Source organism: Gopherus flavomarginatus, chromosome 3, assembly GCF_025201925.1.
Source record: "Gopherus flavomarginatus isolate rGopFla2 chromosome 3, rGopFla2.mat.asm, whole genome shotgun sequence".
Classification (NCBI taxonomy): Eukaryota; Metazoa; Chordata; order Testudines; family Testudinidae; genus Gopherus; species Gopherus flavomarginatus.
Window position 1 is genome coordinate 271966047 of NC_066619.1, and position 27450 is coordinate 271993496.

Below are 27450 nucleotides of genomic sequence, written 5' to 3' on the forward strand. Positions count from 1 at the left end.
CCTGGTGTTAGCAGCAAAAAGACCTGGGTTCAATATAATCAGAATCCCTCTCACCAAAAAACTAACCCTTTGGGAGTCTCCACCCAAAAACCTGGGAAAATGGAACACCCTCCCTAGGTGCTCTTAACAGGCAGAACTTCCCCACTCCCAAGGACTCTGGGACTGCATAGTGAAAAGGAAACAGTTGTAACCTGAAAACAGAGCAACAGACTATGTAAGCAAACAAACAGCAAAATACCCCTCTCCCAGTAACTTTCATAGTTGTCCATCTAACATCCTTTCTATCTGCCAGGAGAATGTCCCACGGGTAACAGTCCTGTAACAACACTCTCACCAAACCCACTCACAGTTGGGATCAGCAAGTAGCAGCAGTCCAAGTGTCTTTCTGCCAGTCTATCTCTTACTCCCATGGGCACTGCTTGCCTAGTTCTGCCCAGAGACAGCACCACCTAAATGAGCTTAATAATACAGCTTTATCAACAGAGTCTACTTAACTCTCCTGCTGTTCTCTGCATCATCATCATCAGAAATCATCAGTCTGCATTGTCTCTTGCTACACCACCACCCCCAAGACAGAGTTCAGGCTTTTAGGAGCTCACTACCCCACTAAATCCAAGTTTCTGGGTAGTTACAGTGACTTCCTGAGTGTCACTGGTGGAACTGTGGGTAGATAGCCTATGCAAATGAAGTGCTCTATAGTAACACCTCCCCTTTTTCACCAAAAGAGGAAGCAGAGAGCTCTTTCCCCTCTGGAACTTCAGGTCATAGGGCTTATACATCAATAATAATATTCTAATTCATGATGCATCACCTGCACTCTGCCCATTAATCCAGCTCCCTCCAAAGTGTTTGTGACATTCTAAGCTTTTCTGTAGTGTTAAAGAGACACAATGAAAAAAAAACCCTTGCAAACAAATGTTTCTTTTTCCCTCACCCACAAATGGGGAATTTCTCTCCCAAAGACACTAGCCTGAACTAAAAAAAAAAAAAAAAGGTAGCAATATTCACCAGTGTCACATTTAAGGATCAATATTTTTTATCTAGAGCTAGGCAAAATTTATTTGAGAAATTTAGCCCATTCTTTCTTCTGTTTGTAAATTAGCCACAAATAGTTATTGATTTTTGTGAATGTCTGTGTTATTCAGAATTGCCTTACCAACACTTTATGTGACCTTTATTTCAGCCTCTTGACTATCTATGAATTATCCTCTTTTACTATTGACTCAACATTACTGTTGGTGTTGGTCACTAGGAGAATGTGCCCTCTCCTCCACTTTAAGAAAGGAAAAAACAAGGACCAATGTGACAGGTACTTGCCATCTGGAAAAGAAGGTGATGCAGCCAGCAGCAAAATGATTCAAAAATTGGAAAATGGGTCACTTTAGGAGTGCAACTACTCATCTTTGCCATATTGAAAGGGCCAGCCACAGAAAGGCACATTGGGAAAAAGTTCCCCTCAAAAGGGCAACCTTGCACTGCGAAGAACTAGTAGAGAAGAGGAATCAAGAGGAAAGGGGCTGTGGTAATTGCAGTAGCTAATGTAAAAACATAAACAGACAGATACAATTATAGAGAGACAAGGTGGGGGCTGGGGTTTGGCCTTCCTTGACTTGGGTGCAGATTGGAGCTTAGCAGGAGAACCTGACACAAAGTGTGCTGGTCTTCCACAATATAGGCATTGCCCCGATGCCCAGCGCTGCCTTTTCTCTGTGTTGGCGAGGTGGGACCAGATAGGGTGAAGCTACATGGATTCAGGCTATGGGGAAAGTGCACCAGGTTGGTGGGCTGGAGATGGCAAGGGAATCGGGAAGCTGACCTCGCTTCATGGCATTCCATCAGATGGTTGTCAATCTTGATGCTGAGGTCGGTCAAGGCATCCGGAGTGGGTGGGGAGTCCACTCTTACCAGCTCGCCTTTGATGTCATCATCTAGGCCGACCTGGGGGATAGCTCAGTGGTTTGAGCATCGGCCTGCTAAACCCAGGGTTGTGAGTTCAATCCCTGAGGGGTCCATTTAGGGACCTGGGGCAAAATAAATAAATAATGCTGTATGACCTCATTCCATTCAGTATCTGCTACCAAGCAGTGGAACTCTGCTGCATACTTAGCAACAGGCCGACATCCCTGCTGCAATGCCCAAAGGGCAGAGTCTTGGCTTGCACACTCATGCCCAGGGCCATTGAAGGCCATGGCTTCAAGCTTGCCTAGGAGGTGGCTTGCTTTCCTCTAGGAGTGACAATGCCCAGGCTTAACCCTCCTGAGTCAGCAGGCTGATAATCAGCCCACTCTGCATTGGTGTGGGGGAAATGACTGTGAGCAGAGCAGGAATAGGAGCCGGCATTAAGAAACACCCCAAATGTGCCCCAATCATCACTAAACTTACCAGGCTAGGGAGTGTTTGGCTCACGTGGAGTGGGTGAAGGAATTGGGGGTGGTGCTGCCTGCCTGAGCAGTACTAAATTCTGTACCTGTAGAGCAACAACCTCTGCCTGCAGCATAGTGGCCTGGGACTGCCAAGTCTGCAAGCTCCCCATATCTCTGGTAGGGGAATATTGTCCAGGGAGGGATCCATACTAGCTACAGGTCTGGATCCCTTGTTAGCCTAGTTCTCCTCTGTTTACTTTGGGCTGCTCAAACTGTCAAGAGGACCAGGTCATAGGTGGTCAGAGTCTGAATTCCAGAGCCCAGGATTGAGACAGAGTCAGAGCAGCATATCAGAAACGGATTACCAGGAGTCAGAGAAGGCAGAAGCAGGGCTGGTTCTGTGCCTGGAACAAAGCTGGGTGCAAGGCAGGATCTGGGCTGGAGTAGTGGAGGAGTAAAGCAGGAGCAGGGCTTGGAGAGACAAGCACAAGGAAGTAGAAAGGGCACATGTGTTGAGCATCCTGCAGCCTACTGCTGAGTTTTAAGAACTGGCCTGCTGGCTTCCTCGGCCAATCAGGCAGAATGGTCCATCAGGCAGCCTAGCTAGCTTGTTAGGCTATCAGGAGCAGGAGCAGCTGAGGGCCTTACTCCTGACATCTAGCCCCCATTGTGCTAGCTGCTGTACAAACTAGTCAATATAGGTTTCTATATCACCTTCATCACTATAAGCAATCCTACGTCGCTGTCTGTCTGTTTTTACGAACTTCCTGTAGGTTTAGGTCTTATGGATGTCTTTTGCTCTAGTATTGCATCACACTTCTTGTGTTAGGAAGTGGTGCCTACTTCTCTGCTTCTGAATAAGACAGTTATTGAGTGCAATCAACAACTGAAAAGGCCCTCCCTGGATGAACAATGGTTATGCTAAAGAGCGTGACCAAAGCAGCAACAAACCAATTTTTAAAGTCCAGAATCTAGGTAGGTGGCAACCAAGCAACAGATCACCTGACGGGGTCCCTGATCACCTGAGGAGGAGGACTTGAGGCTGACCAGGTGTTGCCAAGCCCGTTCACAGTAAGTGGATTTTGGCTTCTTTTTTTGTTGTACTGCTGTATTGTGTCTATGGCAGAGGGGACTGGAAGTTTTAGAAGTGCTACATTTTCTCAGAGCAGCTCTCACACCTACCAGAAAAAAAGAGGAACCTGGACTGGAGGAGTCAAGTCCAGGAGAGGGGATGTGGAACCCTGAAAGATACCTGGCCAAATCCTGAAGAACAATTCAGAGTGATGAGGAAACAGAAGCAGGGAATGGTGTAAGATGTTTCTTATTTTGCTTGGATCTGTATATCTCGTGTGCGGTCTAAAAGTAAAGAGTGATTGGTGTAGAGATCCCTCCGCCAAGTCTGTGTCTTATTGACTTCAATTATTATATGTCACCAAAGGGTTAAACTGAAAACCAGAGTGCCCACAAGGATGGAGTTCTGAGGAGGGCATGTTTAAGCTATGGAGGTCTTGGGGGGTTCAGCACCAATCCCAGGGCTACGGCCGCTGGACAATGGGATCTCACTTTGAGAAGGGGTGTCAGACAGAGAGTCTGTGCCCAAGGAATGAGCTTACAGGCCAAAGAAAGAGACACGGGCTGAGACATAAGGGAGCTCAGAAGCAGGTGGATCCAGTGTGTGGGTCCAACATAGCAGCCTGGTGAATGTTCAGCAGAGGGGGTTCCCGCAGGACTGTGACTCCATGGCATTCGTTTCTATTTTTAAGAGTTGACAAACAATCCCTGTCCTGAAAATGCGAACACTTTCAGGGCCCCATCCGACGCACATTGAAGTCCATGGAAAGACTTCCATTGATGTGAAAGCAAGTCGGATCAGGACTTAAATCCAGTCACGACACTGTACAAGCATTCACTGATTAATCCTCTCACGTGAGGCAGATAAGTAGCGGAATGGGAGACATACGAGATGGAGAGTTTGATCCAATATAGACTAAAATAACATTTAGCCTTATATAATGATTTCTACTGGGCCAAATTCAGATTGTCAGCAAGCAGGGTGCAATTCTGTGTAAGTCAATTAATTGACTCCATTGAAGGAACAGTCAAAATTTTGTGAAGTCCTAAAGCTACTTCCCCTTGCCAATCAGCATCACTTACAACTTGTGCAGCTACAGTGTAGGAGCCCAAACTGGCTTATAATGAAGTCAGTGGAAGGTTTGTATTTCACGTTAGTGGAAGCAGGATTTAAAGGGCTTGTCTACACTACAAAATTAAGTTGACTGTATGTAATTTGACCTTGCGCCTCCAAATAAATTAAGTCGATTGTGCGTAGCCACACCATGCTCATTATCTCGATGGAGCGAGTCCTCACTAGCAGTGCCTGCATCAATGCACAAAGCAGTGCATCGTGGGTAGCTATCTCAACATGTAACTTGCCACAGTGTGTTTTGGGAAGTTTGTGCAATGCCTCATGGGACCAAAACATTGTCACAGAGGGGAATGAGAACTTTGTGTTGGCACCCCATGATGCACTGTGCTCAACTGCAAACAAGCCAGTGGTTTTCACGCCTTAAAACCACTGCACGTACGCCATCACCCCAGAAGCATGGAGTCTTCTCAGCTGTGCACTCTTGCTGTGAGCATCTCAAACACCTCAGGCTTTCTCCTGCAGTATTTCCAGAGCCGAAGTAGGGTCCACCATGCGGAACATCGCGATGTCCTACAAGCAGCCCTGCTGCAAGCCATTGAAAAAAACAATTCACAGTTGCTGCTGGCAGTCACAGAGCAGCTGCATTGTGTTGAGCGCCATTTCTGGTCCAGTGAAACAAGCACTGACTGGCGGGACCGCATCATTTTGCAAGTATGGGATGATGAGCAGCAGCTCAGAACTTCCAAATGCAGAAGGCCACCTTCCAGGAACATTGTGCAGAGATTTCCCCTGCCCTTCAGTTCAGCAACACAAAGATAAGAGCTGCTCTGACAGTGGAGAAACAAGTGGTGATCGCTATTTGGAAGCTTGTACCGCCAGGCAGTTACCGGTCAGTGAGGAATCAATTTGGAGTAGGTAAATCAACTGTGGGAGCTGCTATGCAGGGCCATTAATCTATGCTACAAAGGGTCTGGGAAATGTGCAGGACGTAGTGGATGGTTTTGCCATGACGGGATTCCCTAATTGCGGTGGAGTGATAGATGGTACCCATATCCTCATCTTGGCATCAGACCATCTTGCCATAGAGTACATAAACGGAAAGGGATACTTTTCAACATGGCCAATGAGAGAGGAGGGGAAGCCGGTACAAATTACCGGGGTCAGGCGGTCCAGAAGGGGGCCCGGGACCCGGCTTCTCTGGCTTCATCGGCCCTGTTTAGCCGGTTTGCCCCTGCTGGGGGGCCCAAAAATTTTTTTTCACCAGGGCCCAAACCCACTCTCAGTGGCCCTGCTTTTCAATGGTGTTGCAAGCGCTGGTGGATCACAGAGGGCATTTCACCAACATCAGCGTAGGATGGTCAAGAAAGGTTCATGACGTGTACATCTTTAGGAACCTGGATCTGTTCAAAAAGCTGCAATCCAGGACTTTCTTTCCAGACCACAAAATGAACATTGACGACATTGAGATGCCCATAGTTATCCTGGAGGACCCAGCCTACCCCTTGCTCTCATGGCTTATGAAGCCATACACCGACCACCTGGACAGCAGTAAGGAACAGTTCAATTATAGGCTCAGCAAGTGCAGAATGGTAGTTGAATGTGCCTTTGACCATTTGAAAGGGCGCTGGAGAAGTTTACTAACGAGGTTGGACCTTAGTGAAGAGAACACCCCCATGGTTATAGCTGCCTTCTGTGTGCTCCATGATATCTATGAAAAAAAGGGGGGAAATTTTCCGCAGGGGTGGGCAGTTGAGACAGATCATGTCAGTCATTTCTGAGCAGCCAGACACCAGGGCAATAAGAAGAGCACAGCAAGGGGCGCTGTGTATCCGCGAGGCTTTGAAAAGCCATTTCAATAATGAGTCACAGTAATGTGAGCTGCTTGTCTACATTGTGCTTTCCGAAACCTTCACCTGCCTTGTATCACTGTCCCTGTAAAGCCAACCCCCTGCCCAAGCCCACTGCTTCTACTCAATAAAGAACATTTATTTCTTGAATTCATTTACTTTATTTAACAAACATAAGTAAAAAGGGAGAACAGAAAAAAAAGGTAACCTTGGGGAAAAGGGGTTGTAAAGTTGGAATGGGAGAAACATTTTCAGTGTGTAACATAACACCGCATTCCAGACCATCAAAGGTCTGTGAATGAGCACCTTCTGTTCCTCATATCCTCCCCTTAGTTAAGTGAAAGGGATAATGGACTTTTCGCCCATGTCTCATAGAACGCATGGAGGAGGGTGATTCTGCACCAGGCGATGCTGGCTGGCTGTCCACCAGGGTCTGCAGAGGACTCTACCCTACTGCTTCTGTTCCTGCAGTTCAACCAGATGCCTCAACATGTCTGCTTGGTCCCTCAGAATCCTGCGCTGCATGCTTTCACTCATTGGAAGCTTTCCTGCTCTCAATGTCCATGTCTAACTTCTCGGACAGTGAAATCCTCCACACTCTCAGCTCTGTGTCAGCTGTCCCGGAGGCATTCATTATCTCGGTGAAAATGTCCTCTCGCGTTCTTTCTCCTCTTCCTGATCAGGGAAAGGATGCTTTCAGGTGTTGATGACATGCTGAAGGTCACATTTCCAGCTGTCAGTTAAGGGAAAAAATAAAGGAGCCATTGTATATGAATAAAATGTTTCCATAGCAAGGCTATTTTCATTTTAAAATCCCCACTCTTATTACACTAGGTGCAAACCAAAACATAATCAGAATCCATAACTGTTCACTGCGCAGTTTTGCTGCTCCAGCCATAATGAGTAGCTCCCCCACTCCCAGGTCATGGGTGACCACACTTTTAATGAAGTTTATAGCATGCTCATGTCAGGAGCAGAGGTAGTAGTCGAACAATGACCCTCCCCCATAGCACCACGGGAAGCTGTTTACGAATGGGGCAGAGGGAAGGGGAACTTTTTCACTCCCAAATTGCTGAATCCCTCATGTGAGGTCCCAGTCCCCTATCTGCCACTTTAAACCACTTGCCGACCCATGTCGAGCACAATAAAGGCACACTAGCAGTCCTATGGTTGGCGATCCAGAATGTGATGGAGTGGGGTGGGTCTGCAAGCCCCTTTTTTTCTTGTAAGAGCACTTTTAATGAGAACTTCCCCCGTTTCCCCTAGGCAACTCTATGTGATACCAGTCTCCTGAGGGTAACAGAGGTGGAAAGGAAGGTGATGCTGCAAGCATCTGGGTACAGACCCGGTCCTTATGCTGCTATGCTGTATACCGCAATGATGCCAGCAGAATTAATTCAGGAGTTGCGTGGGAAAGTGTCCTACTATGGCGAAAGAAATAAGACTGCCCTGCCCAGAAACCTTCTGCAAAGGATTGCAGAGTACCTCCATGAAAGTTTCCTAGCGATATCCATGGAGGATTCCCAGGCTATCCCAGCCCCCATAAACAGTCTTTTCAGGGGCCACCCTCTGCGTAGCTGGAGCAGCTTCTTGTAAGCAGAGAACCACAGCACCTCACTTTTTCTTCACAGTAAACATGCAATACCACTGAATGTGTGTGCCTGCTAAAGTTTAACTAGACTTTGATTGTAACTGTATCCTCACCAGAGGTGCCTTCCCCATCATCACGGTTGGCCACTGTGATGTCCTGCAATCTACAGGGCTCCAGGGTTAAAAATATTTCCTGGCTCTTGGGGAGAATGGATCCAGCACTTCCCTGTCTCCCATTCTCCTTCTGCTCTTCCTCATCCACCATATCATTCTCCTTGTTGTCCCTAGACTCACACACTTGTGAGGTGTCCACGTTGCTTGTGGGGGTACTGGTAGAGTCACCCCTGAGAATTGCATGCAGTTTGTTGTAGAACTGGCATGTGTGGGGTTCAGCACCAGAACGACTGTTCACCTCCCTTTCCTTCTGGTATGCTTGGCAAAGTTTTTATTTTCTCATGGTACTGCTGTGTCCCCCTCAGGTAGCCCTTCTCCCCCATTCCACAAGCAATCTTTGCATAGGTGTCAGCACTTCTTCTGCTGGATCGGCACTCTGCCTGCACAGACTCTTCTCCCTACACAGCGATGAGATCCACCACCTCCTGTGCAGACCAGGCTGGAGTGTGTTTGGGACGTTTAGTCTCCATGATCAGCTGTGCGCAAGCTGGCACGCTCCCAATGTTGATCAAACAGGAAATGGGAAATCAAAAATTCCTGGGGCTTTAGCAGGGAAGGGGCTGTTTCCTGTGTACCTGGCTGCGGTGCAGCAGCATTGAGAATGACCTTCAGAGCAGTCATGGATGAGCATTGTGGGACACCACCTGGAGGCCAATTAAGTACAAGTACACAACGCTGCATCTGCACTACCTCGCAGTCGACCTATGAAAATAGAATTAAGTGCTACGCCTCTTGCAGAGGTGGATTACAGAAGTCTACATTAGAGGCGACTTAGGTCGGCGTAAATGACCCAGTAGTGTGGACACATATATTAACAGGTTGACTTAAGGCAGCTTTCTTTGACTTTACTTTTTATTGTAGACCAGGCCTAAGTCAGTACTGGTTGTCTAAACCTTCTGGGAGGTAGCAGCTACTAATTTATGGGTGTCCTGGGTTCCAACTCAGCAGCCCTCATTTTAGTAGGAGTATTGGTGCCAATGTGGACTTGATAACTTCAGTTTACCCAGGTTAAAAGCTTGTATTATAACACTTCAGGCTCAGATTTCAAAAATTGGTGCCTAAAATTAGACTTCTACAATCATATTTAGGCACCTAGGAAATAAGCTGCCTGACTTTTAAAAGTATCAAGCACCCATTTGCTCTCACTGAAGTAAATGTGGATGCTTAGCACTTTTGAAAAACAGGCCACTTACTTAGTTTTTTAGGATTTAGGGGGTTTAGGAGCTTATGTTATTAAGCCCAGAAGAGACCATTATGATCATCGAGTCTGATTTTCTGAATAACACAGACCACTGGACCTCACCCAGTAATTTTTGCATCAAGCCCATAACTTCTGTTTGAGCTATAGCATGTGCCAAGATACATTAATTACTCTCAATATTAAAAATGTATGCCTTAGTTCTAAACTGAACTTGTCTAGCTTCAGCTTCCAGCCACTGGATCGTGCTATGTCTTTTTTCTCCTACTGTCAGAAAATTCCTCCCCATGTAGGTACATGTTGACTACAATCAAGCCACCTCTTAACCTTCTCTTGTAAGAAGCTGAATATAGTTAGCTTATCCAAGTGTCACTGTAAAACATACATTCCAAACAGCAAATCATTCCTGTAAGCTCTTTGCTGAACCTTTCCCAACTTTTTAAACATCCTTTCTGAAGTGTGGACACCAGAACTGGACACAGTATTCTAGTAATTGTTTCACTAATGCTATGTACAGAGATAATACCTCATTCCTACTCTTATTTGATATTGTGCCATTTATACACCCAAGGACAACATTTGCCCTCTTATAGCAACTTAATTGTACTGGGAGCTTTTATTCACCTGGCTATCTACCATGACACCTGAGTACCTTTCAGCATCACTGCAGGATTTAGCACCTCATCTTTGCAAGACTGGGTATCCATTTTCTAAAACCTTGGTCTCTGCCTCTTTTTCAGCATTAGAAGTCATCTTTTCCAATATGTATGTTTTGCAGACGCTCCTATTTGCCTTCTTCAAATCCCAATGCAGAAAAAATGGGCCAAATTTCATTCTTGGAAGCAAAGCCAAAAAGAAAAATAACCCAGATGAGTAGGACAAAATCTCATAATTTAGTATAAGAGAATAAAGAGATAAAGAGACCAGGCTACAAACAGTCATAAGCCTTTTCTTCTTCAATGGATATTGAATGTATCACGTAAAAAGCAAGCATTTCAGAAGAAACATGATGTTAGATCCATGGCAAATATGACTACAATATACATTGGGTGTGAATAGTGCTCATTTTTTACCTCACTTCACTGTCCATGCAGTTTCATATTATCCAAGTGGCTTATTCTATAATCCTGCCCATGTATGCTTGCCATTTTACAAAAATGTAAAAAAAAAAAAACAAAAAAAACCCCCACTGATGAGAGACCTTTGACTTTACACTTTCTAGCAACTCCCACTCTACTTTTTATGGGTATTTAGCAATACCTTTGCTAAAGGGCTCTCCTAATATGGGAGATATTTCTTTTCTTCTCATTAATAATAATTGTGTGATTCATCAGCTTTCTCTCTCTCTCTCTTTCTCTCTCTTTCTAGTCTCAAATTGCTGATTTTACTAATGTATTTTTCATAGAACTATAAAAATAGTTGTTTTAGATCAGGGACTGGACAACTAGAAGGCTGCCAAGAACTTTTTTTTTAAAAGAATACTTCATAATAAAAGAATGTGCTCCTGAAGGCATTTATATTGAAAGAAGTTATCCCACTCTCATTTTATATATAGATATATTAACGTTATAACCTCGGGAAAAGGATTTTAAAATTCAGTTGCTGTCAGACTACTAACAACAGTGTCACAGTGCATAGCACCCCAATTAAAAGTTAAAGAAGAAAAATTAAGACAGAGTATTAGTCTCACTTTGATATATCTACTTCCCATTGACATACCCACTGTGAAAGTTCAGATCAGACTGTTTTTGCTCCCCAGCAGTGTTTTAAAAATATCGCTGTCTAAGGAGGACAGTTGAAAATATATATATATATATACACACAAGTGTACAGCATTTCTTTTAACAAAAGCAGAGTTCTAATTTTTCCTAGGATTTGGAAGTGTGCACTGGTTTTAAGAAAGAATAAAAATGTTACAACTGAATCACCTTTGAAACATTTGCATAGCTTTGTTGTGATGTGTATTCCATCAGTTAGTTTGCACTTGCTTTTTATTTTTTAAATCAGTTCCATTGTACCTGTTTACAGCCGATATGAATCTGGCCCATATACTCTGCAATGGGATTGGAAGAAGATCCTTTAGGACATCCTGAAGAGCCCCTGCTACTGCCAGGCTGGCATTAGATTATTTGTTTCTTTCTTTTGAGAAGAATTCATTTTCTAGCATCTGCTTCTAGAATTGCATGTGCTCTGTGTAGCCCCCCCCCTCCTTTTTTTTCCACAGACCTTTTTATGAAAGGAGGCTAGCTGATAAGGTGATTGGCTAACAAGCAGGAAAGACAGGATGATTTTTTGGTTAAAGCCCAGAGCTAGCAGTCAGGAGATCTAGGTTTCATTCCTGGCTCTGTTACAGACTTATTCTGTGACTTCAGGTATCTCTTTTACTATCTCTATGATTCAGCGTCTCTGCTGCTGGATGAATAGAATAGTACTTCTCCAAAGAGACCATCTGTTCAGATTTTCACTCTGGAGTCTTAGCTCCTTAGCATGAGGTTGGCAGGACTCCCATGTCTCCAAGACAGTGGTAGCAGAGTAACAATACAAGCCAGACTCTCTCAAATATAAAGATTGTCCTCCAAACGTTTCAGTCCGTTCCTTCTTGATGGCAGCTGACCAGAGAACTCCCAGCAGGAGACGGCTTCTCATCAATCGTCACTCCTTTTCTTCAGCATCCCAGCAATAAAGGTCAGCTATGCTTTACCTTCTAGTCAGCTCCAGTTCATGTGTTCCAGATCTTTGAGGCAGTTCCCTGGTGTGTGTGTTAGCAAACTTTTGCAGTGTGTTAGTTTTCCTCAGTGAGCTGATACCTGCTTTGGTGCTGATAGTTTTGCTGCCCGGTACTGCTGTGCCTCAGTGCTGTCTTGGCCCCACAGCCACTACAGAGGTGTTCCCATTTGGTGGGCTTTCCCAACATTCCAGCACCAGTAGTAGGTTATGGTGCTCTTGTGTCACAAGTTTTATCAACATCAGCATCTGCTCTGCTGTTTCAGGGACAAATGTCTTTGTTTGCGACTCAGCAGCTGCCTTGGTCTGGTGTTTAACTGGTACTTCCTTCACCCCTGGTCTGGCACTTCCCACAGTACACCAGTACTTCCTTCTCTATTTTGCAGGTATGGCATCTAAGGAGGAAGGATGACCACCCCCTTGCTTCAAACTCAGTTATTGCAGCGGTGCTAAGTCACTCAGCCATCCAGCCCTATACATTTAAGACCAACTTTGATCAAAATATTTGGCAAGGTATAGAAATATAATTTGATAAAATTACACAGATATCAGTAACCAACTTTGAGTTTTCAAGAATGATTGCTGATACCTAGAATAGCAATTGAGTGTCTCAAAACAAAACACAACCAGTATGAGTTAGAATAAAAGGGTATTTATTGTAGCTGGTTCACATTTATTTTACAAATTTTGATTTCTGGATGAAAATTTCTCTCAACATTTTGAATTTCAATGAAAAAATGTGTGTGGGGGGGAAATTAGTGAAATTTAGCAAATTGTTTCCTCCTCATTTTTCACCAACTTTAGTATTTATATGTTCAACATTCAGGGACTCCTGAGAAAGGACATGATTCTTTATAAATATCAAGGATATTCATTTCTAATAAGACTTCCATAAAGCAACTTTACTAATATGTTTAGATATTTTAAACCATACTTATTAGAAGTATGGAGTCTTTTGAAAAGTGAAGGACAATAGTGTAATACTGGGGATAGTTATTTTGATGATCTCACACCTCCTTCTTAGCATGTTACTTAGAAGTAAGCCAGTCAACAACTTCAAAAATATCAAGCGTAGATGTCATTCTAAAAAATATGCTCTAGTTCACCAGCAGTTATGGGCTTGATGTAGGAACTGCTGGGTGACATTCTATCAACTATGTTATGCAGAAGATCAGACTAGACTATCATAATGGTTCCTTCTGGCCATAAAATTGATGAATCCGTGAAAGTTGGATGGTCTGATTAGACCCCAAGAGAAAAACATAAAAGTTAGTAGAGCAGAGAGGGGCAAGAGGGAGTGAAATGTGAGGCAATAAGTATTAACAGACCTGTATGAGTAAATGAGGAGTTTCCCCAGATATTCTGGGGGTGGAAGCACATCTTATAGTGAGTGTGAACCACTTACTAAAAGGAGATAACAGTCTTTTTAACCAGCTTAAAGTGTTCGTTTTAATCATTCTAAATAATAATTACACACCGAAAAGAACTAAGTTAACAGAACGTCAAGGTTGCAAAGTCAAACATTCAAAAGATAGGAAATTAGACTTGTCTGTACAACTTTAATTTGGCTCTTTGGTGCATTTGCATGTATGGTACAGTCTTCCATTACATGTTTACATACTAAAGGCCAGATTTTTCAAGAGCCAGACAAGCAGATTTTAAAAGATGCAGTACACACCTACAAGGATTTTCAAAAGCACCTAGGAGAGTTGGGCACTTTTGAAAACCCATTAGGCACCTTTCTGCATCTTTAGATACCTTTAAAGACCTGACCATAGATATTCTGTCCCTGTCCTCCAGAATGTCCACCTCCAGTGTGTACATTTTGCTATCTTTTCCCTCTGTTACTACCTCCCTGACTCCTATCAGCACCAGCCCCTGCCACCATCTATTTCTATCTCCACCAGCAAAGCTTCTCTGCTCCTGTTCCACCAGCCGGTCTTCCTCTCCCACCTCATTCTCAGCCTGTCCTCACTCTGCATTCAAGTGAGGCTGTTCCTCCTCCTCCACACTGTCTGGGTGCCAGCAGGTGGAGCGCTGCTAGCACAGGCCTTAACCTCCCTGCTTTCAGTGCCTGGCCCAGAATTGAGGCAACACTTAGCCATCAGGAGGAGGAATTACAGGAACAGTCCTGCTTGGCTCCCGCAGCCCTGAGCTGAAGCATGCTCAGTACAGATGGAATCTTCAGAGAGTTCAGCTGCCAAATTCTAATAAACTTCTACTAAGAATGTGCACAAAACAATTAACAGAGGCTTCTAACTCAACCAAAATTGGGTGGATATTAGGAGTGGCTTATTTCCGTTTAGCTAAATTGATTCCTAATTACTTTAACTAAATTGACATAAACCAGGCTAAAACTGAAATATAAGTTTCTACAGTCTTTTGCACCAGCTAAACAATATCCATTTAGAATCACACTTTAAATTAAAATAGTGCAACTCTATATGTAGACAAGCCTGACGTTAAATGAAAAACAGACAAAGGGTTATATTATCTGTTATACTCCCCTCCTCTTCTATAGGCACTGTGATTTCTCCATCTATTTTTTGTTACATGCAAAGATAAAAATCATCATCATGTTTATCACCAATATCTCAGGGTTTGGAGTTTTAACAGCTACTGCTCGAGCTAAAGGACAGGCAGAGTTGCATCAGTTTAATTTAAGGTGTAATTTTAAACTAATTTAGTCAAGCCAGTGCAGAAGGCTTTGTGGACACTCTTATTTTGGTTTAAACTAGGCTTATTTCATGTTTAAGCTAACGAGAAATAAGCCACTCAAACTAAAATAAGAGTGTCCACACAGGGGCTTGCACAGGTTTAACCATACCAATTGAGCTAATCTGATTTAAGTAAACCACTGCAAATTTCTGCATATAGACTCATAGATTCATAGACTTTAAGGTCAGAAGGGACCATTATGATCATCTAGTCTGACCTCCTGCTGATAATCAAAGATCAATTGCCAAAATTAATTGCCAAAATTAGGCTATCCCATCATACCATCCCTTCCATAAACTTATCAAGCTTAGTCTTAAAGCCAGATATGTCTTTTGCCCCCATTACTCCCCTTGGAAGGCTGTTCCAGAACTTCACTCCTATAATGGTTAGAAACCTTCATCTAATTTCGAGTCTAAACTTCCTAGTGTCCAGTTTATACCCATTTGTTCGTTTCCACATTGGTACTAAGCTTAAATAATTCCTTTCCCTCCCTAATATTAACCCCTCTGATATATTTATAAAGAGCAAGCATATCCCCCCTCAACCTTCTTTTTGTTAGGCTAAACAAGCCAAGCTCTTTGTGTCTCCTTTCATAGGACAGGTTTTCCATTCCTCGGATCATCCTAGTAGCCCGTCTCTGAACCTGTTCCAGTTTGAATTCATCCTTCTTAAACATGGGAGACCAGAACTACACACAGTATTCCAGATGAGGTCTCACCAGTGCCTTATATAATGGTACTAACACCTCCTTATCTTTGCTGGAAACACCTCGCCTGATGCATCCTAAAACTGCATTAGCTTTTTTAACGGCCATATCACATTGGCTGCTCATAGTCGTCCTGTGATCAACCAATACTCCAAGGTCCTTCTCCTCCTTCATTACTTCCAACTGATACCTCCCCAATTTATAACTAAAATTCTTATTATTAATCCCTAAATGCATGACCTTGTACTTTTCACTATTAAATTTCATCCTATTACTATTACTCCAATTTACAAGGTCATCCATATCTTTCTGTATGATATCCTGGTCCTTCTCTGTGTTAGCAATACCTCCTAGCTTTGTGTCATCTGCAAACTTTATTAGCACATTCCCGCTTTTTGTGCCAAGGTCAGTACTAAAAAGGTTAAATAAGATTGGTCCCAAAACTGATCCTTGAAGAACTCCACTAGTAACCTCCTTCCAGCCTGACAGTTCACCCTTCAGTACGACCCGTTGGAGTCTCCCCTTTAACCAGTTCCTTATCCACCTTTCAATTTTCATATTGATCCCATCTTTTCCAATTTAACTAATAATTCCCCATGTGGAACTGGATCAAATGCCTTACTGAAATCGAGGTAAATTAGATCTACTGCATTTCCTTTGTCTAAATAATCTGTTACCTTCTCAAAGAAGGAGATCAGGTTGGTTTGGCATGATCTACCTTTTGTAAAACAATGTTGTAATTTGTCCCAATTACCATTGACCTCAATGTCCTTTACTACTTTTTCCTTCAAAATTTTTTCCAAGACCTTACATACTACAGACGTCAGACTAACAGGCCTATAGTTACTCGGATAACTTTTTTTCCCTTTCTTAAAAATAGGAACTACGTTAGCAATTCTCCAGTCGTACAGTACAACCCCTGAGTTTACTGATTCATTAAAAATTCTTGCTAATGGGCTTGCAATTTCATGTGCCAGTTCCTTTAATATTCTTGGGTGAAGATTATCTGGGCCCTCTGATTTTGTCCCATTAAGCTGTTCAAGTTTGGCTTCTCCCTCAGATGTGTTAATATCTACCTCCATATCCTCATTCCTGTTTGTCATCCTTCCATTATCCCTAAGCTCCTCATTAGCCTCATTAAAGACTGAGGCAAAGTATTTATTTAGACATTGGGCCATGCCTAGGTTATCCTTAACCTCCATTCCATCCTCAGTGTTTAGCGGTCCCACTTCTTCTTTCTTTGTTTTCTTCTTATTTATATGGCTATAGAACCTTTTACTATTGGTTTTAATTCCCTTTGCAAGGTCCAACTCTACATGGCTTTTAGCTTTTCTCACTTTATCCCTACATGTTCTGACCTCACTAAGGTAGCTTTCCTTGCTAATCCCACCCATCTTCCACTCCCTGTAGGCTTTCTGCTTTTTCTTAATCACCTCTCTGAGATGCTTGCTCATCCAGCTTGGTCTGCAACTCCTGCCTATGGTTTTTTTCCCCTTTCTTGGGATGCAGGCTTCTGATAGTTTCTGCAGTTTCGACCTAAAGTAATTCCAGGCCTCCTCCGCCTTTAGATCCACAAGTTCTTCTGTCCAATCCACTTCCCTAACTAATTTCCCTAATTCTTTAAAGTTAGCCCTTCTGAAGTCAAAAACCCTAGTCTCAGATCTATTTTTGTTTATCCTTCCATCTAGTTTGAATTGAATTAGCTCATGATCACTCGAACCAAGGTTGTCCCCTACAACCATTTCTTCTATGAGGTCCTCACTACTCACCAAAACCAAATCTAAAATGGCATCCCCTCTTGTTGGTTCTTCAACTACTTGGTGAAGAAATCCATCAGTTATCACATCCAGAAAAATCTGAGCCCTATTATTGTTACTAGCACTTGTCCTCCAGTCTATATCTGGGAAGTTAAAGTCTCCCATGATCACACAATTCCCATTAGTGTTTACTTCATTAAAAACATTAAAAAGGTCTCTATCCATATCCAAATCAGATCCTGGCGGTCTGTAGCACACCCCAAGCACTATCTCAGGCCTAAGTCCCTTAGCTGGCAGCCGTCACAGTTGTATCCTCTGAGGATCAGGCTCAGATGGGGACGTGCAGCACACACTGAACAGTGAGTTACATATAGGACAAAGATGTTCTTGTTATTACAGGTATGTACAGCCCCTTGCACAATGGAAGCCTGATTCTGCCCCCACAGCACACCTGTGATACAAATAATAATACCAGAGCACAGAGGGAAACAGTTTGACACAAAATTATATAATTTGGAATGTTTAGGTTTATGGTTCTTCTTAGAAGCTGTCTGCAATCTAGCCACCTCTCAGATGGGAGGAAAGCTATTTAACAGCACACAGAACCAATACACTTCAGTTAGGGCAATGAGCAAAGAAGAATACAAGGCCAAGCTCTCTGCTGGTGTAAACTGGAACAGCACCACTGATTTTAATGGAGCTGTGCTAATTTATACCCACAGAGAAAATGGTCCACTGAGTCCAGTTGTAACAGCAGTGGGAATTAGGTAGGCAGATTTACTCCTCTACTTATGTGAAAAGAGTATGGAATCTGACCACAAACAACTTGGTGTTACAGAGCCACTGAAAGATAGACTTCTTGGGAGAATCAGTAGGGTAACTTTTAAGGTAGAGCATATGGAGAATTGCTGGTGAGATCGCGCCTTCCCCCCCCCCGTGATGTTGCACTCCATATGTTTTATGGGAAAATGCTTATGAGTGTGAGTATGATGTAACTGGAATATGCTTTATGCAAAAAGTCTCTTGTAAGGTATCATAACAAAAGTTATAACCTACTGAATATATTCCTCCTATTTGTATGCATGTATCATTCTTGTACCTGAAGCTAGAAATATGAAGTATAACTCTGAGGTCCTATTGTAATTATGCAAAGTGTGGGCCATTAATGGTGGTTTACCATCTTGATGGCTCCCATTGACTAGGACAATTGGTTGTAAATGATTTATTTACCAGCAAGCCTTCCTGTGTATGTGTGGACCAACCCAGAAAGAAAGGAGACTAGGGGTCTTACAGTGACATGTGACCATGTCAACTAATAATGAAATCCACCTTAAATCTGGTACTTTTCCATTTAGAAGGAGGGGCAGGGACCCAGAGAGACAAAAAACTCTCACCTTGTTCCAAAGCTATAAAAGAGGATGGAGCAGGACAAAAGGGGCTGCCAGTCATGAGAAAAACTCCTGCTTACCACCTGAGATGTCTGCTGGGTCTAACAAAGATTGTACTGGGGAAAGGATTGGGCCCAGTCTAGGAAGGAGTCTAGTCTGTGAAAGAAGCTTATTGGAACATCTCTGAGGATGAACTATTATGTGCAATCAGTTTCTTAATGTATTAGGCTTAGACTTGCGTTTTTTGCCTTATTTTCCTTGGTGACTTATATTGTTCTGTCTGTTATTACTTGAAACCACTTAAATCCTATTTTTTATACTTAATAAAATCACTTTTATTAATAAACCCAGAGTAAGTAATTAATACCTGGAGGAGCAAATAGCTGTGCATATCTCTCTATCAGTATTATAGAATTTACCCTGTATAAGCTTTATACAGAGTAAAGTGGATTTATTTGGGGTTTGGATCCCATTGAGAACTGGGTGTCTGGGTGCTGGAGACAGGTAACCCGCTGAGCTGTTTTCAGTTAAGTCTGCAGCTTTGGGGGTGAGGACCAGACCCTGGGTCTGCGCTGCAGCAGGCTAGCATGTCTGGCTCAACAGGATGGGGTTCTGGAAGTCCCAAGCTGGCAGGGAAAATGTGCTCAGAGGTAATTTCAGCACATCAGGTGACAGTCCCAGGGGATCTCTGTGACCGAACCCGTTAGAACCTCTCCACACACACACACGTGGGGAATTTGGGGGAAGCCATGCCTACAGAAAATTCCCACATCAGCCTTCATCTTTAAAAGAAATAGGAACCAGAAGTCAAAAATAGGGAGAAAATTACAAGTATTATGTTCCATTACCTGTTATTAATTAGTAATAATACTTTGCATGTTCCATTTGAGGCTCTCAAAGCACTTTAAAGGCATCACTTAATTTTCAGAACTGTGCATGGGATAGAGAAGTTCCCTATCTACATAGGGAATTTGAGGCACTGAGAATTAAAGCAATTTTCCCAGAAAGACAGCGGCCAAGGTGGGAACAGAACCTAGTTCTTTTGACTCCTGGGTCTTGTGTTTTAATAGAGGAGACAGACAGTGTGGTTTAGTAGGCAGGACATTGGACTGGGAGTCAAGACATGAGGGGTAATTTTCAGAAACACCTAAGTGGCATCAGAGCCATTGACTTCCAATAGGTATGTCTACACTGTCATTAGATGCCTGTGGCTGGCCCATACCAGTTGCCTTGGACTCGCAGGGCTTGGGCTAAGGGGCTGTTTGCGATGCAGACATTCGGGCTGGAACTCTCCCCCCATGCAGGGTCCTACAGCCTGAGTGCCAGCCACAGCCCAAATGGTCACACCACAATTAAACAGTCCCTTAGCCCGAGTTCCAGTCTGCTGGCCTGGCTCAGCTGCATGTTTTTAATTGCAGTGTAGCCTTAAGCTCCCAAGTGTCTAAGTCAACTTGGGAAAATGGTAATTATGCTGAGTATTTAAATGTTTCTGAAGAGGTTACCCTTGGTTTTTATTCCCAGCCTTGTCACTGATGTGACGTTGGGCAAGTCTCTTCACCACACACTTCTGTTTGAGGGAAACACCCTTTCTTTAGCTTGTCTGGGCTGTATGGTCTTCAGGGACTGTCTCTTACCATGTGTTTGTACCATGCCTACCACCAGAGTGCTAATAAATAATCATCATCAATAAGTAACTCACTCGCCAAGGCTTCCTCGGTTTTGTCTGTAAAAATCAAAAATGGTCTTTGCAGAAGAAGCTTAAAAGCAGAGTTAAACTCAGTACCAAAGCAGTAGCAGCAGGAGAGATCTGAGAAGTAAGAAGCCAGAAATGCCTAGCCTGTCTCAGAGAGATCTTTGCTAAATCATAGGGCTGCCTTGGCTCTCACTCCCCCAGGTCGAATAACTCCTGCTGGTATAATTAAGAAGAATGTGTCAAGTTAAGCACCTCCCCAGCCAGAGTTCTTCTCGTACCCTATAGATCAGTTTCTTCTCCTTGTATGCGAATGATCAATGAGGCTGGTAGAAGCCTCAGGAGGGACCTAGGACCAAGACAACCCTCTTCAGCTAGCAAATAAAAACAAATAAATAGCCCCCTGACCAGTAGGGAAGGGAAGGAGAAAAGGACTGCAGGAAACCAGACATCTCACCATTAATTGAGGATGATATGGGGGGACTGTTCAATGTAAAAAGCAGCCCATCGTGAGTTGCTCTTAGCAAGTATGTGTCTCTATTAGGGGTGGGAGTTTGCCTCTGCCTGTGTATCGGGAAGAGACAGACTATTATAAAACAGCAAGTCGGGGGGGGGGGGGGCGGTGAACAAAGGAGATTGGCAGCACAGCTGTTGAGGGGGGGGCGGGGAATGCTTCCTGTTTCTTTAAAGCTCATCTGTGGGCTTGCAAGGCTGGAAAGTCTCCTGGCTGTGCGAGGCAGTCGGCTTGTCACAGGCGGCGCGCTGACTGATCTCGCTCACAGGGGCTTCTGTGTAAACTGAGGCTAAACAAACACAGATGGAGCGCAGCGTGCACTCCCCAGCAATGCGGCCGGGACTCCAGCTGACACTCTGACTGCTGCAGGGGAGAGCCCACCGCCGCCCTGCCTGTGCCGCGCCGCGTGCTCAGCCAGCTGCAGCGCAGAGCAGGCGGGGAGGGGGGAGGCAGAGACCTGAGAGAGGCAGGCAGGCAGGCAGGCACTCACTGACAGGCTCCCAACATGAGAAACATGCAGCTCCTGGACGAGGAGCCGTGGCAAAGCCTGTGCGTGAAGGAGCTCGGCGGCCTGAAGAAGCTGAAGCGGAAGCACAAAGAGCCGCCAGCGAACGGCTACAAAAGTTTCAAAGTGGCGCTGAAAGTCGGCGGCGGGCGGCAGCCGGAGAGCCCCGAGAGCGGGGCGGGCAGCTCCCAGCGGGGCCCGCAGCTCCTGCAAGGCAGGGAGGCGGGCAGCACCGCCGGGGCGCTGGACATGCGGAAAGGCGCCTTCCCGGCGGCAGGACTCGCCGCCCAGCCCCCCGCCGCTGTGAACGGGCTCCCGCCGTGCCCGGGGGAGCAGCGCCTGCCGTCCAGGCTCGTCCTGTGCCCGCCGCCGCCGCAGCGCCCGTTGGGAAGCGCCTACGCCTCGGCGGCGCATGGAGCTTACAGCAGCGCGCCCGGTCCCGCCGCATCGCCTAGGAAACGGCTGGGGGAACCGGCCGGCGTCGCCTCGGAGATCAAAGCCATCCAGCAGACCCGGCGGCTGCTGGCGAACGCCCGGGAGAGAACCCGCGTGCACACCATCAGCGCCGCCTTCGAGGCGCTGAGAAAACAGGTACCCGCAGGCCCCCTCCCCTCCGCTCTGCCCAGCGATCACACCGGGCAGGCATCCTCCTGCCCGGCCCATCTCCGCGGCAGGGCTCCCCCGCCCACCAAAGAAGTTTGACTTCAAAGGAGAAGAGAGTGAGCCTCTTCCCCCCCCCCCACTCCGTGCAGTTTCGTCCTCTTCCCTGAAGCTTTGCTGGGTGTAGTGGGGGCTGTCGGCGTGCGCCTCTCCGCTTGTCTTTTTAAAGATGTTTGCTTGGCAGCCAAATGCTAATACATCCGCATCGGATTGCGGGAGATGCCCTGCTGCTGGGGCATTCCACGCGGGGGGCGCTTTCAGTGACCTCTGTCACACTTAACTTCGCCCAAAAGGTCGCTAAACTTTTTGTGCGCAAGAGTTTTTGTTTTAATTCCTAATGAGATTAGGAGGGGAGGGGAGAGAAGTTTGAGCGAATATAGGGTATTAACTCTGCACAGGATGGGGGTTATAAAGCAAATTACTGGACAGTTTAAAACTTTGGATCTAACACTGGGTTTTTTTCAGCACCAAAAACTGCTCATGGATGCAGCATTCCTCTCATCAAAAGAGTTTCATGCTGGGGATAAACGATATCTTCCTAAATCAAGCCCATTGTCCTATTGATTATACCTCATCTTACTCATATTTTCCCAGCAATATTTTACTTTTTCTGTGTGTTGAACAAGCTCTGAAACTCAACTTTATTTGGGGTTGCCTGCGTTCGCTTCATGGGTTATTATTACAATACAAATACAGCCTGATCTAGTGGAGCAAGGGATAAGGGCAGAGTGCAAGAGCCATTAATAGTGCTCACCAGGCTGGTCAGTGGTTATCAAAACTTTTTTTTTTTTAAACGTTAGAGCAGCTAAGGAGAGAGAGACAGAGAGAGAGAGAGAGAGAGAGAGAGAGATTGAAAATTGACTCTTAAAAACCTTTCCCCAAAATCACACTGGCTTTTTATATGGGCAGCTTATTCATACTAGGCAGGGGGTGGGAGAGAAAGCTGGAGCAAACTGTTTTCCAAAGTCATGAACCACGATGAAGCCTAAATCCCACCTTATGACACAATAGCTCACCTCACTCTTGCTGTTTACCTGGAAGAGTTGGGCTGGGAATTTTTAAAGAGACACAAGGGAGTAAAGGAAATCAACTCCCATTGACTTTTGAGGCCTCTTTAACATCCTTAGCCTAGTTCATCATTCTACATGACCCATCTTCAAGGTACCCTTTAAGCCAATGTGAAGAACAAGGTTTCTTTTAAAAAAACATATAAAATCCTCATCATCCTGCCTGAATGGGAAATAACTTTTTCTAAGCACAGAAGAGAATGTCTGAAATGTTAAATAATACTCAGGACAGTGTCGCTGCGACATGGTCACCTTCTGAACATGGTGTTGGGTGAAGCAGCTTAGTGTGAAGAAAGCACATCTAGCCACCCATCTGGTGACAGTGGACCCATGCAGCAAGGTTCATGGGTGCCTAACTCTAAGCCCTTGAATAGGTCCACATGCTTATGTACCTTGCAAAAGTGAAGCCTTTCATATTAGTTAGTTAGTTGTAGGGTTTTCATCACCACAGTATCTGAGTAGCTCCCAGTACATTCTGGGTCAGACCCAAGATCCATCTAGCCCAATATCCTGTCTTCCAACAGTGACCAAAGCCAGGTGTCCCAGAGTGAATGAACAGAACAGGGACTCATCATGTGATTCATCTCCTGTCTCCCATTCCGAGCTTCTGACAAACAGAGGCTAGGGACAGCATCCCTTCCCATCCTGGCTAATAGCCACTGATGGATCTATCCTCCATGAACTTACCTTGTTCTTTTTTGAAACCTGCTATAGTCTTGGCCTTCACAACATCCTCTTGCAAAGAGTTCCACAGCCATTAATGAATTTATTCTCACAGCACCCTTGGTAGGCTGGGATGTGTCTATAGAGACGCTAAAGTAGTTTAGTGCCTGGAGAGATCAGGGCTATAACAGTTAGAACATCATTTGGTCCTGTCTGCACCAGCAAGAAAGACCCAAGAGGGTTATAACATGACCTCCAGACCTGGCAAAATGAGCTGAAGAGACAGGTCCTGTGAAAGAAAGAGGAGAGAGAGCTGAGCTGTTCTCAAACCCAATCCCAGGAGTGCAATGAAGCAGGAGGTTCTGACCTATCACATTTTGTGAGCCCCAAAATTGCACTTTTCAGTGCTTAGTCTTCCCCTTAGTGGACTAATTAAATTGTTTTCCATTGTAGTGGCCTACCTGGCGAAAGCAGAGAGCCATTAAAAAACAGTTTCCCATGCTTGGCCAGCTTTTGTTCCTTTGCCAGTAAGAGCATTCCAAGGATATGAAGGATACAACAGGCAGGGTCACATAAGGTTCCCATGTCACAGCAAGGTCCTGATCCTGCAAGGTCCTGAACATTCATATTTCCCAGAAGGTCCTTTCAGCTTGGTCCTGCAGCCTATGCTTACATGAACAGGCCCACTGTGTCAGTGACACTTGCAGGGTTTCCTGAATCAGACCCTTTGGGCTCCATCTTGCAGCCTTTACTCATGTGAGCTGTTCTATTGAGTCACCTGAGAGAGCGCTTCAGGATCAAGCCCAGTTTTTCTGTACATGATTACTTTGTGCTCTCCCTTTAAGGAATATCTCGTGAAGTTTCTAGCTTTGCTGCCTGAAAAGCTTCTGAAGGATGATCTTGATTTTAAGGGTGGGTGGCTGCCTATCCCAGAGTGATTAGTTAATTTCCCCCTGCCGCCTTATCCACTTTGTGAACACACAGGGACTTTTGCTAATCCCATTGAAGCAAACAGAAGTTGTGCCATTGACCTCAATGGAACACGATTAGGCTCATCATGGGGCAGTTTTTCAGTGTAAATTCACTGATTTGTCCCTATGTTAAGATGATATTATTAATGATAGTGTGGAGGCAGCAGAAAGCTTCAATTAAGATTGTGGCCTCACTGTGCTAGGCCCTGTTTATACACATTGTAAGAGGGAGTCTTGCAAAACTAAGCCTTTTGTAAGTTTAAACTAGACACTTGATATATTTTTGTTTTCAAAAACTGTTGCCTCATTATGTCTGTCCCGTGACTGGTGTGCCATGCATGTGGCTTTCTCAGTCCAGTTCTCAGTGGACAGACATCCAGGTAACAAACAAAAAAAAAAACCACAATGGAAAGTGGCATTAAATTCCCAACTCATGGGCAGTCTGCATCGTTGCCGACCTCAAGCACAAGCACAAGCCAAGCAAGCAGCACACTGAGGCATGACTCTTCTGGGAACTGGGCATTTCATGCAAAGTCCTTAAGCTCCTGGGTTTGGCCCTATCTCCATAAATTATTTCAGCCCTGGGTTCAGCTGAGAGTACAAGGAACAAGTGAGCATGGAGGGCAGCCTGAGCTCTCTGCTCACCCCCAAAGCCACTACCCTCAGGTGAGTGCTGAAGCACTCTGAACAGGCTGCTGCCTGGGCGGTGCAGAGACAACTTCATTCCCCAGACAAGGGTTGTTTTCCCTTGAGAAAAGCACTGGCAGGTTTTCTTGGCAATTCGATGCGGGGAAGGAGAGTAGGTCAATGGATCATCATTTAGTGATGTTTTGATTTGTTTTTTGTTAACTGCCAACAATGTGCTTGGCACTACATGTGACAAGAGGGAAGATCCAACAGATGAGCAACCGTCCTGCCCATGTGCAGAGCACTGTCTTCCAATTTGCATCACCTGTATCAAATCTGATGTTGAAATGGCAAGGCCTTCCGGGAGTCATTCAGATAGACTTGGAAAATTATAGCAGATACTTCTTCTGTAGCATGCTGAATTCAGTGGAGTTGACAGGAGCTGAGGATAAGCCCACACTGTATATCTGAAAAAATCTGACAGAGTTTAGTAACCCCCTTCCCACTCCTACGCCCTGAACTCAGCTTTCAAACTGTGGTGATTGGTTTTGTACTGAACAGCTGTATATAGGACAGAGCAAGTTTAATGTGCTTCCATTGTGGCATGATATAGGCATCCATAGGTAAGGAACTGCCTGACATTTCTTGCATTCCTGGGCAAAGAGCTCAGATAGGGATTGTACAGAGATTCATTTGTAGAGATTAAACTGGCAGATCTCAACTAAGTGAAGCCTTAATGCCCGCCCCCAGCATGCTGGACAGGAGGGCTATACTCTGCCCACTAGGAGAAGGTTACACACGGACCTCAGTTTATTTGTTAAGTTATTCCTCCATCCCTTCCTTGTCATCACGCAGCGATCTCTTAAGCAGCTGGGATTCTTCCCCTGAAGCACTGAAACCGATACCTCGCCATAGGCTGGGCGGCAAGTGGCGCAGAAGAGAGTCACCATTGCTGATTCTGTTTCCTACGCTCCTTCTTTGGGAAGGGAACAGGAGCTCTGAAATCAAAGCAGAGGTGTCACGTTGTACACCAGCAACTGGGAGGGGAGGGCTGGAAAGCAAGTGCAACAGAGCCATACTTTCAGACTGTGCTTGTGATGAAATGGATTTAAATAGACTTTGCCCACCAGAGTTTGTCCATTCGACTATGAGGTAATGGTTTGGGGCTACAGGGCCTGATCCCGCAGCCTTATCTCATATAAGACACTGCAGCAGCCTCAGCTAGAGTGCTCACGTAAGCAGAGGCTGCAGGATTGGGCCCATAGCTGCCAAGCTGCATGGGGCTCAATCCTGTGAAGTGAGAAGAAAAATTGCTTCTCTGCAATATGTTCTCTCTTTCCATCTTGTTCCTGAATCCTCCTTCCCAGCCCACCCTAAGTCAAGCAACTGGCATGCGGCATGCTGGGCAGATGGATCACAGCGGCATATGTACACTATACAGCTGTGCACATATGGCACACACGTTTCAGCTGTATTTGCTAGCTATCCAGATGGCAGTAAGGCTGTTTTTTTGCTTGGCGGGGTGAAGAATCAACCACAGTTGTTTTGCAGAAGGAGAGAGTAATCCAGGCATGTTGTTAAGTATGTAGCTATCCCCATTCTGCTCCCCTGTTCAGACTTCTCTGAGATGGGAGTTAGAAGGGCAGTTGTATATTCTGGAAAGCAACTCCGCTTTTTAAAACTAGAGCAGCAGTTGGTTATTGCTGCACTGCACTGGGTCCCTTCTGTTTGTATCTATGCCACCAGTAGCATGAATTTCTCTCTCTCTCTCTGCATTTCTAATGCATCCATCACTATAGTGCCTTGGCACCAGACTGCCTAGCCACTCCGTAGTATCTAGCTGCTGAGACGACAATGCTGTCAGAGCATTACTGGAGTGGTACACAAGCAAATAGCAGTTTCTTTCCCTAGAGATTTCCACAAGTGACTTCTCAGTACTGGCTCCTGGAAAAGTTATTCCCTGATATCTGTGGCTCTTTCCTCAGAGCAACATCTTCCCACTCACACAAAAAACTATTGGGATCAACAGGGTAGTTCTTGCTCCATGCTGGGATAATGAGAAAAGGACCTCCCTATCTGCATGCGCTGAAACACTTTAAAATAGTGCAAATGTTTTTGCTCATTTTTCTCGCTGCTGCTGCC

The 27450-nt window shown here is 44.9% G+C and overlaps 1 protein-coding gene across 1 annotated transcript in view; it reads left to right on the forward strand.

The window, feature by feature from the left end:
- The first annotated feature begins 21018 nt into the window (after positions 1–21018).
- ATOH8 (atonal bHLH transcription factor 8) overlaps positions 21019–27450 on the forward strand; it is a 30770-nt gene continuing 24338 nt past the window's right edge. The window contains exon 1 of the mRNA XM_050948011.1: positions 21019–21911. Within this exon, the coding sequence (XP_050803968.1) occupies positions 21321–21911 (591 nt within the window). The 5' untranslated portion in view covers positions 21019–21320. The remainder of the gene's footprint in view (positions 21912–27450) is intronic.